At 37.1% G+C, this 16,125-nt stretch overlaps 1 protein-coding gene across 1 annotated transcript in view; it reads right to left on the bottom strand.

Annotated features, from left to right (window-relative positions):
- The window catches only part of ANKFN1 (ankyrin repeat and fibronectin type III domain containing 1), a gene marked incomplete at both ends in the record, with an annotated part of 62,878 nt that extends 48,733 nt beyond the window's left edge, over window positions 1-14,145 (bottom strand). Inside the window, 4 exons of the mRNA XM_082008130.1 lie at window positions 150-263; window positions 1,766-1,960; window positions 6,470-6,680; window positions 13,960-14,145. Of these exons, the coding sequence (XP_081864256.1) occupies window positions 150-263; window positions 1,766-1,960; window positions 6,470-6,680; window positions 13,960-14,145 (706 nt within the window). The remainder of the gene's footprint in view (window positions 1-149; window positions 264-1,765; window positions 1,961-6,469; window positions 6,681-13,959) is intronic.
- Between the last annotated feature and the right edge of the window lie 1,980 nt (window positions 14,146-16,125).

Here is a 16,125-nt window from a genome sequence, read left to right as displayed (position 1 = left end):
CCACTTCTACAGCTATTAACTGGGAAAATAATTAAATTCAAACATTAATAGCATTATAATATAATCTCTTGTAGATAAATATCTTTGTCACTTAGCCTTCAATTTTTTGTGCATTGTTAAATTAAGTGAAAGATGTCTAAATCCAGTACCTTTATACTTGGTCACCACAGCTGAGTTGACACTCAGAGGTTCTTGGAAGGTGACAGTGAGTGATGTACTGCTTGTTACCATGAGACAGACATTGGTTGGCGCCTCAGGGGCTCCTGGGAGAGAAGAGAAAACATCAGCTCTTCAGGACAACAAATCCTATTCAAACAATGTTTCTGAGTCTTCAAAGAACCCACTGAAAATCACCCTGCAATTGTGAGCTTTGGGTTGTAGGTGTTTGTGTTCTCTGCCTTTTGAGCATTTTAATTAGTGACCCTGCTAACAATATCCTGCAGACACCATTTGTTTCTATCATGGTTTTTGGCTCCTTTTGGTTAAAAATATCTTCCTGCATATATGTAACCCAATAAAACAGATTCATGCTAATTATGTCAATGAAAAGCCCCTATAAATCTCTTGGGGTGGGTAGGAGGAGAGAGAAAGGACAAAACCACAAAAAGCTAATTAAACCTTTACGGTTTCACTAACAAACTCAAATTTATCAAACAACAGAAAACATTTTTACATTATTGTGATCCAGAAATTACAAATTCCTCAAATGTTTCAGTGTAGTACTTCCAAAATGCACTTGTCAGTTAAGCCTAACATCTTTTTCTTTAAAAAAACCCAAAGCCAAAGCTTAATTCACAGAATATCAATCAGACTCAATTCAGAAATCAAACACAAAATGTCATGACTTAGTGCTGGGATTGATTTTAAAAAATCATTATATTAACTTACACTACTGCTGTATTTCCTGCATTTAGTATCTAATGCAAGGAGCACTACATCTGTCTTGAAGTAATCTTAGAATACAATAAATTTGAGAAAATTATTTGTAAGTACATTTATATAAAGATGGTTGTAAAAATGTTAATGGCAATGATTGTATTTCATTGAATAGGATACAGCTAAAAGATCCACATGTGAAACAACTCAGCCCTGTTTATTCCTTCCCATGGGCCCAAATTCACATTTACTTTGGGTACAGACTCACTTGTACAACTGTTTAAAGTGACCCAATCTCTGACTACACTGATGAAATGTTATATGTGGATGCTAAAATTAAGATTAATTTTTCACAATTTTTATATGTAAAATGAAATTCCATTGTCTGATCAAATGTTTAGAACAACTCCATTCTGTTAAAACAGAATATATTGTTTTTAAAAAAATTAAATTACAACAGAAAAAAGGCTAATGTCCCCATCGCTCTTCCTCCCTATTCATATATTATTTTCTAATCATCCTGTTTTAAACTCTGAGCACATTAAATGAGATCCAGGAGTAAATGTGAAGAGAAATAAGCAGGACAGAATTATTAGATCCTGAACCAAGTGTTTGGAGGTCTCATCAATTTTATGCAGTCCATTCCTAAAGGAGCTATGTGTTTGTTGCTCTTAGATATTTGGTCCTCTGTTGTTCTAACATCAATTTCCTTCTCATCCTTGGGAAGGCCATTTAGTCATATGCCTCAGTCTTCCCACCCTAACATTCATCTGCTTCACAGCAGTGCTGTGAGGATCAGTTAGTGAGAGCATCTTTGCTCAACAAAGGCAGAGTGTGCTCAGCTGTAGAGTTCTTGTCTTGAACTTTGCAACTTCTTTCTTCTACTTACTAGCATGCTCGTAGCCTGCCTTCATGCGCTTGTATAGCCTGTATCTCCATTCCCATGCTTTTAGTTGCTTCTCTTTTTCTGTGTTGTCTGTACCAAGGCCTTCATTCATCACTTGTGCAGACAATTCAGTAACTCGCTGCTGTGCTTCCTGGACCAATGTACTCAGATGCACTGACCTGCTTTCCATGTTAACAACTACCAAGAAAAGGGAAAAGTAAGTAATTGCTTGGTGGACTAATGTGACCAAATTCTGGCCTTCTGCATTCCAGTATAACACATGTAAGGTCAAATCCTTGAACACTCTGCCTTCCAGTAGTTATTTTGTCATCAAGTGGATCAGAGCATGCCAATTTATACCACTTAAGGATCTGGCCACTTAAATGGGATTAACAACATGAATAAATTGAGCAAATTTTATCTTCCAATGTTTCTCATATGCTTAAAAATGTCTTAATTAGACTGAAATTGCATATATGTTTTAAGTTGGTAGAATATTAAAAATGAACTAAAATAATAAAGCATTCGGTTTCTATTCATCCTCTATTTTGCCACAATATCATAAGCTTTCATAGTCAAAAAGAAGGTTGTACTGGTTATAAATACATACAGTATATATGTTGTATGTTGTATCTCTACAAGCAAAGGGAAATCTAATTGGCAAACTTAAGAATGAGAGTTTTCTGCCTAAGAGCCATGGCTGGTATAGAATGGATCTCTTTCCAGGTTTTCTTTGTGCCACAGTTTTGCCCATGCAATATCTAATTAGTCCTCTGACAGACAGGACAGATAACAAGCAGCTTGACACATGGAGATGAATGTTTCAATCTCAGATTTTAATGATTTTAATTTGACGTTTGGCAGTTCAGACCGCCCTTATGAACTACTGCATGCTACATAAAGGTGAAAATGAAGATCACATAGGTTACAAACTAAAACCAGGTTTGATTTTAGCCCAAGTCCACAAGACCACCCTAAACCAGCCCCTTGATTATACAGTGACTTGTGGTGAATCGAGCCCTATTTTCAGAAATGCTCTTACAGGACTGAAAACAGGACTTGTAAACGTGTTTAATCTGAAAAGAAATGCAATGACTGATCCGATGTTCAATTTGCAGGAAACGCTGTACAAGAGAAGGAATTCTGAAATCACTTTACTTTGGTGTCTGTTTTTTTTGCAGAAGAGCTCTGAGATAATCTTAATTTAAAAGGCCCCTATTTACTGAAAACACTGCCCTAGCGTAAGCAGCTACTCTTAGCAATGATGGGGAGTTGCTATATAGGGACAGTGAGACTCTTCGTTTCCCTAAGGTTTTCACAGGAACAGCATGAATCTTGCCCAGCGTGCACCAGTCATTCACTTGCATAAGCCAGGAGCAGTAGACATTTCTGAAAACATCAAACTGTACCATATAAAGGACCAAGACTCTGACAGGTTTTTGACATCAAAACACCACATAGACAAATATGTCTGCACATATGAATGTGTTAATCCTGTGATTCCAATTTAGGGATACCAGACAAATCAGATTGAAAAGGACCTTATCTAGTTCAACCTTCTTGTTCAAAACAGGGTCAGCTATGAGTTCAGACCAAGTTACTGAAGGTACCCAGTCTGGTCTTGAAAACTTCCTAGGATGGAGGCTTTACAATGACTCTAGGCAACCTGTTCCACTGCTTTACTGTCCTTATGGTGCAGGTGGTGTTTGTTTTTAACCAGTCTGAACCTCTTGTTTTAACTTTTGCCCTTTGTCTCTCATAACAATATCACAATCTAAGTTTAGCTGTCCAAGAATAACCCTACATACCAATGTGAAAAGTGCTGCAGGGTCTTTAAAGCCACAGGAGGAGAGCAAAGAATTACTCAATGCCTTTGACATCCAAAAGGTTGTTTTTGAAGAATGCTTGTCTCTACAATTTTGCTTTCAGAAACTGGCTTGAAGCCATCCTTCTTGAAGTTTGATCATTCTTCATATGGACATCAGAGACATATGGCCAGGCTTTCTGGAATCTGCTGGTATCCTCAGAACTGCCTGTTTACTGGGAAGGCCAAAGGTGATACGGTTTCCTGGATCCATGCCTACAATAAGCATGCAACTCATCTGATAGCACAACAAGACTGAGGAAAGAGATTTTATGTGCCAGAACTTCAGGTGATTGAGAATTGGCATGGGTTCAAGTTCTCACTAAGGATCTGGCTCTAGCTGTTTAATCAAGAATCTGATCCACAATTGTCAGGTCTTGGAAATGTGTTCAATCAGCCACTGGAAATTTTAATTTTATTTTTATTTGGATTCACATGAACAAACCAAGCCAAAGCATGAGTATATGATGAACAAGAGTAACTAAAAAGATAACACGGTGGACCTTCCTGCCTCCCCACTAAATTAATATTTTAAATGCTGTACTCTCTGATCTTACTTTGTGTTTAAGAGATGTTGGGTTCCTGTTAAGATTCATACAGTTTGAGCTCCATTTGGAAATGAAGGTCATAGTTTTACTTTGTGTTGCGTTATCTGCTGTTGTTCCTATTCCAGGCAGAAATCCAGGTGATACAGATGGAAGCTATCTGTTCTCCAGATCCTCTTTTCTACAGCATTAGGTTAGGGGCTATAATGAGATTTCAGCTGGATCACTGCAGCTAACATAGTGGAAGAGCAAGAGTTTTCTCTTTAGGAAGCTTTCTGTGTGCATTTGGAATGGAGAATTCCTCTGCCTTGCAGTCTCCCAGATCTGTGCATCTGTCCTATGCACTTCCAATCAGATTAAGAGATGCTTGTGTCCTGTCCCAAAATTGGGGTGAGTCAGAATTTCACCTTGAAATCCTCTCCCCTCCTATTCAGATCAGGGAAGTCTTGCTCAACTGCCCACCACAGAGGAATGAAAAAGCTCTCGCTAGATCATGTTCTTGCAGCCCTGAGGTCATACAAACAGAATGGATTTCATTCTAACAGGGTTGAAAGGCTAGAGAAAATAGAAAGTGGCTTCTATCAGTTCCACAAGAATAAAGCCGCACAAAAAGATGCTGCAAACCTTTGTTTTGAGTGCTGAAAATAACTTTTTGCATTTTGCTCTGTAAATGCTTAAGGTAAAAAAGCCCCAAACAAACAATCATTTGCTTTTTATTGAGAATGCTTCATCCATTATTTCAATCAGAAAAATTAAAAATCAAGATAAGTGAAGTGGAAATTTGGTGGGTATATTTTGAAATGGAAATGAGGTGGTTATATATTCATATTCTCTGTGTTCATAGGCATGTTTGCATTAATTACAGGAAATGAATACTAATTTATGATTGCCCCTGCTCGCCATCAGACTGCATTTATTTACAGATGAGGTCAATGAAAAATTAGTTTAGTCTTTTTTACTGCTGTTTAGAACACTCAAGACTGTGTTTTCCTCTAGATTTGTCATGGTTAATGAATGTTGCTTCAGCAGTCAATCATGTACTCTAAATGCTGTCACACTTTTTTTTAAAGCCTCAGTCATGAACCATGACAGAAAAATAAACAAATAAATATAAAACTAAAAAACTCTTTTCACTGAGCAGCTACACTATGCAAAAATCTCCAGGGAAGGTTAAAGGAGGCCAGAATAAATGATAATATAAGTGCTGTGGACACAGAAAAGCAATAAAGGTGTACCAACACTGAGGGTCTGGCAAAAAAACTCAACACACACACGCACATGCACACACACTCTCCAGTGAAAAAACTGGCAATGTTAGTAGCCTCAAGGTGCAATTTCCTGGAGCACTGAGATTGACATGCCAGCACTAAATGTTGTTAATTTAACTAACTTCAAATTAATGGCAGAGTCTGCAGTGGCCGGACCCCTCAAACACAGTCTCATTATAGCCTTGCTGGGAATGTCCTAAATATAGGCATTGACAGTTTAAAACAAATTCGCATACATTGGTGTATTTTTAGACACAAGTAAGGCGTCAGAGTTTGTGTCATGGTATACAGTTGATTAATTGGGTTGGTAAGTCACTCTCCAACCCACAAATTGTGCATAAAAATGCCATGAAGGAATACAAAGGAGTTTTATAATTACAATATGTAGTAATAAGCAATATTGGTATTCCAGTAAAGTGAGAAGATCTGTTTTTGTTTCGCTTTTCTCTCATTCTGTAGAACTTTGAAATTCTCATTGAAGTGGGATTTTAGGCCAGTTGAAGGCTAAGAGTGAAGAGCCTGTGGGTAATGGAAATGATAGATTTCAACACAACCCGTCTCCTGAAGGCAGCAAAGCCAAAATCAAAAGGATAATCAAAATAAGTCAAAAGGATAACCAAAATAAACCAAAGTCTAGACAACCCATCGTCCTTTCATTTTTTATGACAAACTCCATAATTCAGACGATGATCTTTGAATCACTGACTCAGTTCCTGTTTTCATATTTTAAAATATTTTTTTCTCACTATTAGTATCAACTCAGCTGCCCCAGTGTTAATTGCATTAGAAGCTCAACTGGATTCATCAGTTGGTGTATCTGACAGAACAAAAAAGATCTACTGAGCACGTATTCAACAAGCAGATATTGCTGCAAGTGTCCTCCGGCACTGTGGTACTATTGCTGGTATAATAATCTTTACAATAAAACACATCAATTTTTTTGTGTGATGTAATTAATTTCCAAAAACAACAGTAAACAATCTCCTACAGGCAATTATATAAGTCAATTCAATTTGTGTTCTTTACTTACAGTGTGGGCTTTCCTTTGCTCCAACATGAAGAAGGGTCCTAGCAATGGGGATGTTGTTTGTCAAAATGGCAATGTCCAAAGGAGTTAGTCCCTCACTGTTTGGTGTGTTCAGGTCCAGTTCCTCCAGTGTGTATTGATAAAGAAGAATCTGAACAGCATCCAGATCTTGCTGTTCTACAGCCTCAAACATAGCTTCACTGCATTGGAAATTCTATGTAGCAATAAAAACAGAAATTCAGTAAAAATTTTCAAGCGTCAGATAAATAGAGAAAATTTGTGTTTTGTGAGATTGCTATAAAATATTGACCCTCTAACCCCAGGTTAGGTTCAGCTAGAAACATGGAAATTCTTTGCAGCAAAACTGAGCTTGGTCTGCTTCTGGACTTGTGTGCTTGAATTTGCTTCAAGTCCGTGGGAAGACTCAAGTGAGATTCAAACCCATACAAAACAAACCCATTACTTAGATATCTGTCCTGTAATCAAACTGTATGAGCAATATTATATGTTTTCAGCGTGAAACTGGATAAAAACCTATGATTTTGGCAGAGTCTTGAACTACTGAGTTTTTCAAACTCAACATTTAAAGTAGAAATCTACAAACTCAGGTGACCAAAATCTAAATCAAACAAGCTATTCTGGAGAAAATCCTTCAGAGCTCCAGTGTGAGCTAGTAATAGGTACTGTTCATTCAAACACTTCAGTCATTTCTAGGTGCTTATATTTTTGCATTTAACTTGTAACTAGAAGTGGCTTTGAAATATATAGTCCTTAAATAAAGAAGTAGAAATGAGACTGAAAAAATTGACTGTCTGGTGTGCACGTCCAGAAAGTGGCATGACTGAACAGCAGAGAACACAAGCAGCCAAAACCAAGAGCATACATGACACTGACTCTCAAGCAGGGAGAACCACGAGCCTTTTCCTTACCAATGTCAAGGAGATAAAAGAATGGTAAATACAAAGAAACTTACTGTTTCTTAATTGAGCTGGGGAGAAGCAGGTGCAGGAGAGTAGAATGGCCTGCAGGTTTCTGTTATGAGAACATCCTTCTGGAGGCTACGACGTGTTATTTGCCAAGATTCTTTTAAATTCTCTCCCAGTGTCCCATTGCCATAATTACCCAATAGGACTTTTTTCCTCTTAAGAATGAATTAGTAGAAGCAAGAGGCCCAGCTAAGCAAGGAGGGAGCAGCATGTGGTCACATAAAAGAACTGAGATCTACGTAGACATATTATGCCAATAGGCATACTAAAGAAACACATACATAAGAGAACAAGCGATCCAGATACATGATGTAAACTAGCTTTCTGTGTCCTGAAGCCCACATGGAGGAAACACGGAGAAAATTCTTATATAATAATGTATTCCTTATGATATGAAATAAATACTGAATAGAAACAGTCTTCTACTGTGATTAGAAATTAACATTTCAGTCACATAAAAACTTCATTTTATTTTTTAAAATTATGTAGTTTTATTTGGCATATCCATGCCCAAGTTTTGCACTCACTGAAACAACACTTTCTGAAATACCATTGATCTGCTGGAACATCTTTTGTCTCCTCCTAAAATGCATAGACTAAGGGTTTGCAAGCAGTTCTGAAAACCAGACTCCATAGCTACACCTTGGAATATGATCAGTTCTACAGGTTTTTTTCAGTTGTGTTTGAAGTTAAAAGTGTCTTCAGAAATTCTCAGGCCTGACAAATATCTTCTGTTCTACTGTTTTACATGTCAAGTAATGGTACCACACTAAGAAATTGCAAAGATGATGTTATCTTTGTTTTAATATGGACCCCACCTATGCTGAATATTAGGGATCTGCAGAATAAGACGATGGATGTACATAAGATGATCTTTACCAAAAATTGTCAATATAGAGACAGGAGATACTTATGTTAGATGACTCTCTAAGGATGAGATGAACTATGCAGCAATAAAGCAAATCTAGGAGAGTAATGCCCAACTTGGAAATCTACCTTTTAGGTACTTAACTGCAAAAGATAGCTCATGCTGGAGGAATATGTTTTCTGGAGATGTCCATGTGGAATAAAAGAAACAACTTAAGTGCTTCATCAAAATGGGTCTCTGTCAAATCTTTTCAGATTCTTCTCCAGATTGTAAGATTCAGATTTAATTTCATTAACAAATACTCCAGTGTTAGGTGTAAGAGAAAAATCTCAGAAAGAAGAACAGCTGAATGGTAAGCAGCTAGATTTATCATTCTTTATTCACTCTTCTGCTCAAGGCAAAAAAAATTGTCTTTAAGGACATAAACTGTCATTAGAGAGGGCACATCTCCAGAAAATTTTAGAAAAGAGGACAGCATATATTTTCTTATTATAAGGTAAAACTTAAAAATGACAGAAATTTTTACTGCAATGCAGCAATATTTCTTTTCATTCCAGTAGCTCCACACATCTGCTGTCTTGCTTATATAACACCTTAACCAGAAATCAGAGATACTACTCTTATTCTGGTGTTTTGCCATTATCCTGAAGGGATGAAGTGCTCTGGCTAGAAATTAAAAAAATTTTAATTAAAGTGTAATTACAAAATATTTTAATTGAGTATTATTCTGATACATGCTATATGTCGCCAACTCCCACTCACGTCAATGATATGCATTTAACAGCTGGAAGTCACTGTACTATGTATTCAAAATTAACATAAATAGATCATTGATGTTCCACCTAAAGAGGGAAAAGCTGTGCTCCTTTGCTTTTTGAAACTTCATTATTATGAATGCAGGACTGTGAACTGACAGACTGTGTTTTCATATACATTATTAGAAATGCAAAATATATTCACCAATTCTCAAAAAAAAAAAAAAAAAATAAAAAGCATTAATTTTATCATCGTTTGCACTCATCTCAAATTGTTTTTCTACTGATTTTGGAACTTCCTCTGTACTGTTGTTTATGGAAACAAAGGGTAATTATGCTTCAGAAGCATCTGCATTTTAATCCAGTCAGAAAACAAGCAAAATCATATTACTTTTGTAACCAATCACAGCTAGGAGAATCTACTTATTTAACAGTAAATTCACAAAGACCTTACTATAAAAGGAATTGGTTGAAGTAAACTGAGTGACTACATTAGTTTCCATTTCTTTTAGTTAAGTTCATTTTAGGAAACACAAGCTAACAGTCTGAGAGCAGAACAAAAAGGTACAGCTGGTGATATTACTCAATGAGAGGCTTGTGGTGCTCACTTAGGACAGGAGACTAGGTATTTCTCGGTTCCCATTTCCACTTCTGTGGCACTGGGCACATACGTGGCTTTCCCCTTTTCTGAAATCAGAACAGTCTTTCTCTTTTATGCACATACGTGAAGTCAATTAAAAGTTAAATGAGTTAGCATTTGTAGAATGCTACGCTAAATGCTCAATACCATTACTTGGCTTTCATTCCAATATTGTGTGAAACTCAATAAACCTTGTAGCATATCTCAGGAGTTTATTGCGTTATATAAAAACAAAAAAAAATCCCTATTATATAAATAAAAAAAAGATGGCTATCTTCCATACTACAGCTGAAATTAACCCGATGGTATGGCTGACAAAAGCATTTGGTCCTTTTCAAATGTATATATAGACACACTTTAACAACAGATTTTAACTACCTGAATGATTATTGTAGAACTGTTTTTAAAACTCTTATTTCAATTGTTATTTTTGGATTCAGTTATCAAGATTTAGACCTGCCTAGATGCCTTTGAAAATGCATCTTTGGATTTTTGTTTGCCAAATGAAATACCTAAAGTATTTGTGAAATTTTGGCCTTAAGTAAATTGCTGACCAGAATCTAAGCACGTGCTTAAGTTAATTCCTCATAAATGTTCTCGCCAGTTAATCTGCTGGCAAGAATGTTTCACCAAAAAGGCAAAAATAAAAGCAAATTTCTATTTTTTCATTTCATTAGAAATCTGATTGAAAAAGCTGCACAGATTTAAACAAGAAAGAGAACATGAATTTTACAAGCTACTTCATCCAATCTAAACAATTATGAGACCAAATTGCAAATATCAGGTTTTCCAAATGAACAATTCAGACACAAGCAATAGGCTGAAATATGTTGGCAAGTCTCCTAACTTCAAAGAGTGTGAAAACATGGGAACTGTGATATGGCCTTTCTAATAGGCATGCATACATCCCTTGCCCAAATAGCAGTGCACACCTAACCATGCTACATCTGTTTCAGTCAAATACCCTGGTTTGACAGCAAAATATCTACCGCATTTTCAGCCATGCCAGTAAATTGTCCCATTTGGAAGTCTGCACCAAGACCAGCTCTCCAAGTCCAGAAAAACATTCTATACACCTGACCAACTTTTCCCCAACTATTTGCTTTCACACCAAAACCAGAAATATATTTGAAGATTATATAGTTTTCCGCAAAAGCTGGTCATATTCGATGTAAAAGACTCTCTAATATTACAGTGTTATTCAGCCATCTGCAGCCCAGGGCTAAGAAATTCAAATAGAGGAGAGACATAGTATCTTTAGACCCATATGCTCAATTTTAGTCCAGCTGGTATTGTCACAAATACTAACAAGAGCCTTCTGATTTCTGCCTTCATTTACATTTACTAGATAACTTTTGCTCTGAAAAGACAAAACCATTGAATTCAAAGAGAAACTGAATCACATTTACAAGTGATCAGGTAAAGTATAGGGGCAGTTTTCACACTGCTTTTTCCTTGACTCAGTCCTGCAGCCTCTAATCATTAGCTAGACAGCTGTGCTATGTGATTAATTTATTTAGGTGTTACTCTGATGCACAAACGTATATACTGAAAAGGACTACAGTATTGCTTTGCAGTAAGTAATAACCATGTTCCAGTAAGTGATTCAGTGCTGGAGTGTTTAGAAATGCAATCTTATGTAGCTTAATTAAAATGAAGTGCCCCTTTCAAGATATTTGCTCTAGTTTTGACTGAAAAAGTCCACTATGTGCTACTGGAGTTGGAAAAAAAGTTAAAGTAGTTTCTGCGAAGACTTGTTTTGATAAACATGAGTTCAAGAATAAAGCTATTTTGGGACATTGCTATGTCTGCAGCAAGACAACAATTTACTGAATGGAAAGTGTTGCAGAGCAAGAGAGAATGGAAAGAAAACTCTTCTCTAGCCAAAGCTGAAAGAAAACAAATTCTAACAAATGTTGTTCACTTGTCTGGAGACATGATTTTAGTCATTGACTTAGCTCCGTAGCACAGAAACTCAATTATTAGAAAATACATCAGCTAGCAATTTGACCTGGAATATTTCTACCCCTTCTACTGATTGCTTCCTTGGTATTTATTTGTAGGGAAAACTGTGAAAACAACAGGCAGAATGGATAGAATGGGACCTGAAGCCTTTTGAGCTGAGTGGGAGTCTATTGTGAACATCAGCTCAGACCCCAGACTGGTAATACCTAGAGGTGCCTGTGCTCACTGTAGGTCAGCACTGACAAAAACTATGTCACTGCCATGACAGTGTAGTGGGTTGGCGGAAACAAAGTTCACAGAAGTCTATATCCCATTAAACCACCATCCACATCACAACATAAAAATTAATTCTTCTAATTACAATTACTGGTTGAATAGGCACTCCCATTGCCTGACAGATCTAGACTGAAAAGGGAGAGAAGTGAGACTGTAAGTAGTCAGCTTTGTGAATAGCAGAGGACTTGAGCCTCACAAGCAGTACACTGCTCCTCAATCTTTGGGCTCTGCTCATTTGCCATTTCTCTATTCTCATTAGTTAAGTATGACAGAAGACCCCATATTTGAACGAATATGTAATTTAAGTGTATATTTAGAGAAACACTGGTCAGAAGATATGCTAACAGACTGGCATTCATTCAGTCTACATGTCAGTCTACATGTCAGTCTGCTCTGGCATGGTCCCCAGCACTAGTTTATCCTCCCCTCTTTCACTCGCTTAGTCACACACAAGCTTGCAATTGAAAAGAAAAAGGCAAGAAAAGACAGTGGCTAAAAAATTAATCTAAAGAATCTTTTCCCACAGTTCATACTTAGAGGCCTAAATTCAAATGATCCCTACAAACTAAAAGCATCTGGAAACCCACTGCCTCAAAAGCACAGCTGTTGGCTACTATGCAAAGGCTGTTCTCCAGCTATCAGGCCCTGTTTGAGTTTCAGGCAGCTTCTTCTGTAAAACAAAATCTGTTGGCTCTGGCAGAGCTGAGAGGAAGGAGCCATCGTTCCTGCTTCCTTCAGGTCTTTGTTCACAGGAGAGAGACAACAGTCTCTTGACTTTCCAATGTACTACAGCTACATTTCAGCTTAGCTCTTCCATGGGGCATGCATGGGTCCTCTGACTTCTAGAAAGATGGGATCCTAGGGTTAAGATCATTTAATTGATTTAAAACTTATTTTCAATTCTTGCATTCATTCATATAATTTGTCTCATACATAACAAAAATTTGTGAGTGTTAAAGGAGTCTAGAGTGTGCTTTTTCTGCTGACAAAATGTAGTATTTTTGTTATCTGGCCCAACCATATTCAGAGTTTAGTCTTGCACTGCACTAAGCATCTGCTTTAGTGCAGCAAAGTGGTAGTTCCAAGAGGTGTCTCCTGGCACATTCACAGACACTATCACAAATCCTTGCTCTTCAGAAGTGGAGAGGAACTCTTTCCCTCAAAATAATTCAGAGGAGAAGTTGAAGGATGTGTCTGTTCTTCCTACTTATGGAAAAGGAGAATTTATTTTGTTTTGGCAATATCAACAGCAGGTTCATCTTCCTCCAGCATATATAAAAGATTCTGTTGTGCACTGAACTTACACTGTGCTATTATTTCAGGGACACAGCCCATTCATTCAAAATGTATGTGCCAGAGGTTGTGTAACTTCATCAGCACTGGCATAAATAGGAGCAACTCGTGAGTGTTAAGTCCAGCAAGTGCTTATATGCTTTCCTGTACTGGCACCAGAGTGCTCAGCTGCACTGTATAACTAGGGTAGGGGACCCAGGCCAGACTGCTTCATGTGTGATCTCCTTTTTCCATGGTCTTATCTAGTGACCATCACCACAGTCTGTGAACAACCTTGCATTTATCTGTCACAACAAAGAAGTTCCACTTGCTCTGTGGGTCGGAAAAACTTTTTAACTTCTGTTAAAAAGTCATCTTCAGTTTTCTCAAAATACTTTGTCTTCATTTCTTGTAAGACAAACACTTGTGTGCATATATTTAATCCGCATATATTTAATCTGCATTTTGTCACATTAATGCCAAGCTAATACCTTACTCCTAAAATAAAACATCATCACTTAAGTGATGATGTTTTTGTGATGTAAGTAAGGCCTTAAGTAATTTTGAGTGATTTTTGAGTAAGTGATGATGTAGCTTTTCTTTAGCCTTTTCTTTTAGCAATTGGTCAGGGAACAAAGTGAAATGATGAAAATTGTACAGATTAAAAGCAAACTGATTAAGGAGATTAATAGGACAGTAAATTGGAAATTTGATGAATATCAAGTAATTACCAGTGAGGTCTTACGAAGATTGAGCCGGTCAGATTGAGCTCTGAAATACGCTTCGTCAAAGGATGTATGGCTCCCCTTAAGCTTCTCTGACAGGTTCCGATATAACCGCTTTGCAGCATTTGGAGAGGATGGCACGCTGTTCTTTTTAGTCTGGAGGAGGCTTAAGTTATGCATTTGCTGTGTCATTTTCAGCTAGTAGTTTCTAGAAGGAAAACAACAGCTGTTTAACAAGGTTTTGCTACACTACCAGCATTGATCAGAACTGTATCGTTGAAATGCATATTGCAAGACTTCTGTGGCAAAAATCAGTTTCACACACACACTTTTTGAACACTCAGAAGCATGGTTTAAGACTTGTTCAATGTCAAAGTGCTCTTTATGGAATTATCCCATGCATATTTATGGGGAGGGAGAGTTAAGAATGCAAAAATAAAACAGACCACTTCAGAACTATTTGCTAATCTGTATAAGAAGAAGGGGTTTCATTTTATGAGGGAAATGGCCTTTTGACAGAGAGAGTTCTGCTAATACTGGTGTCAGAAAAAATGACACCCAAATGTAAATGTTACAATTTGGATAACATGTCCATAAAATCTGCCTTTTGTCAGTACAATGGTTTCTTAAAACTGAAGTAATAGAGAGGAAAAAAATCTAACTGATTACAGAACACAACGTAGGACTGAATTTTTTAACTGGTCAAGTAACTTAAGTTTGACATAAGCACAACTGTGGCAAGACATGTGCTTTATTTCCCACATTACTATCTGCTAGCAAGCTGTGTGCTCCCAAAGCACGTGACTTTTCAGAGGGGTGGGCGGATCCTCTTTCTCTAGAGTCTCAAAGCAGTATTTCTCAACCAGAAAGTATGACTGAATTCAAAATACTTTTTCATCTCTGAACCCATCAAAAGCTACTACAGAAATAATGCATGAACTTATATTTAATTTGTATCAAATGCTGACACATTATCATCCAACTGAAAGTCCATTGCTGCTGAGAATGTTTTTTTTTGTTAGAGTTTTGAGGAGTATTTGGCAGAGAGGGAACCTGCTCTGTGACCAAGACTCCTAAGGCATTATGTTTTAACAAATAAACAAAAAGTGAAACACAGAAAAACTGTTTAGGCTCTGTTGTGGGCATGATGAGGCATATGACATTTTTAGTTTAAACTACCTATGGCCAACTAGTGTCCAGGTTATTGCAAAAAAAACTCAACCAAACCCTTACACTCTATGTTTTATAGTTAAAATAACCTGTGACTCTAACTGTTGCTGTTTATGGTTTCATACTGAGTAGTTTCTTTGCTCAGTTAATAGACAGGCACTGGTTTTGTCTACATATTGTATAACTTTAATCCTGCTCTGTGTTTGCCCTGTCTATTAGACTACAAACTATTCCAAGAGGGACTGCCTCCTCTGTCTAAGACTTCCTAGCCTAATAGGATTTCCATATTATCTCATAATTAAACAATACTTTCTATGCTCTATGATTAGAGTAACTTTTCCATATTAGGAATTAACTCTGGAAATACTTTATGTGGGAATAGTTCTACCTTTCTGAAGGGAAAACAAGAATCAGATTTGACCCAGCTGCAAGCACAGGAAACTATCCCCAGGGATCTCTGTAAGTGAAAAGGTGACAAAAAAGCACAATTTCCTTTTTCCCTACCAAGAGTATGTACACATTTATAAGACAGACTGTCTCTCTAGAAGACCCCACAGTTGTAATCGTAGATCTTGCTACCCTTTCAGACTGTATTTTCCTGGAAATAAGATTTAGATTCTTTGCACTACGATACAAATCCCATAGCTTTCCATTCTTGCGGTCTCAGCCTGCATCTAAGGAAATCAGACTGCAGCACCAGACCAATAACTATTTACAATCATAAAAGCGTTCTTTACTAAACATTCGCCCTGCTGTTGAGGCTGCTCTTTGGCATGAATTGGTCCCTAAGACTAAAGATACCACCCACGTCTCAAACTGTCTATATCTTCCTTCCTCATTTGTAAATTGTGGTGAAGCAGACATCCTGAGCACAAAAGTATCTGATTACAAGTAATCTCACATATTCTCCAAGCTCACGGGGTATTGAAGACAGACCAAGTCTCTGAATGAAGAGAGACAGGGTCAACATAATTGTCATATGTGATGAGAAGATTTTGTTAA

Source organism: Phaethon aethereus, assembly GCF_964289735.1.
Source record: "Phaethon aethereus genome assembly, chromosome: 18".
Classification (NCBI taxonomy): Eukaryota; Metazoa; Chordata; class Aves; order Phaethontiformes; family Phaethontidae; genus Phaethon; species Phaethon aethereus.
This window is presented reverse-complemented; position numbering and strand designations above follow the sequence as displayed.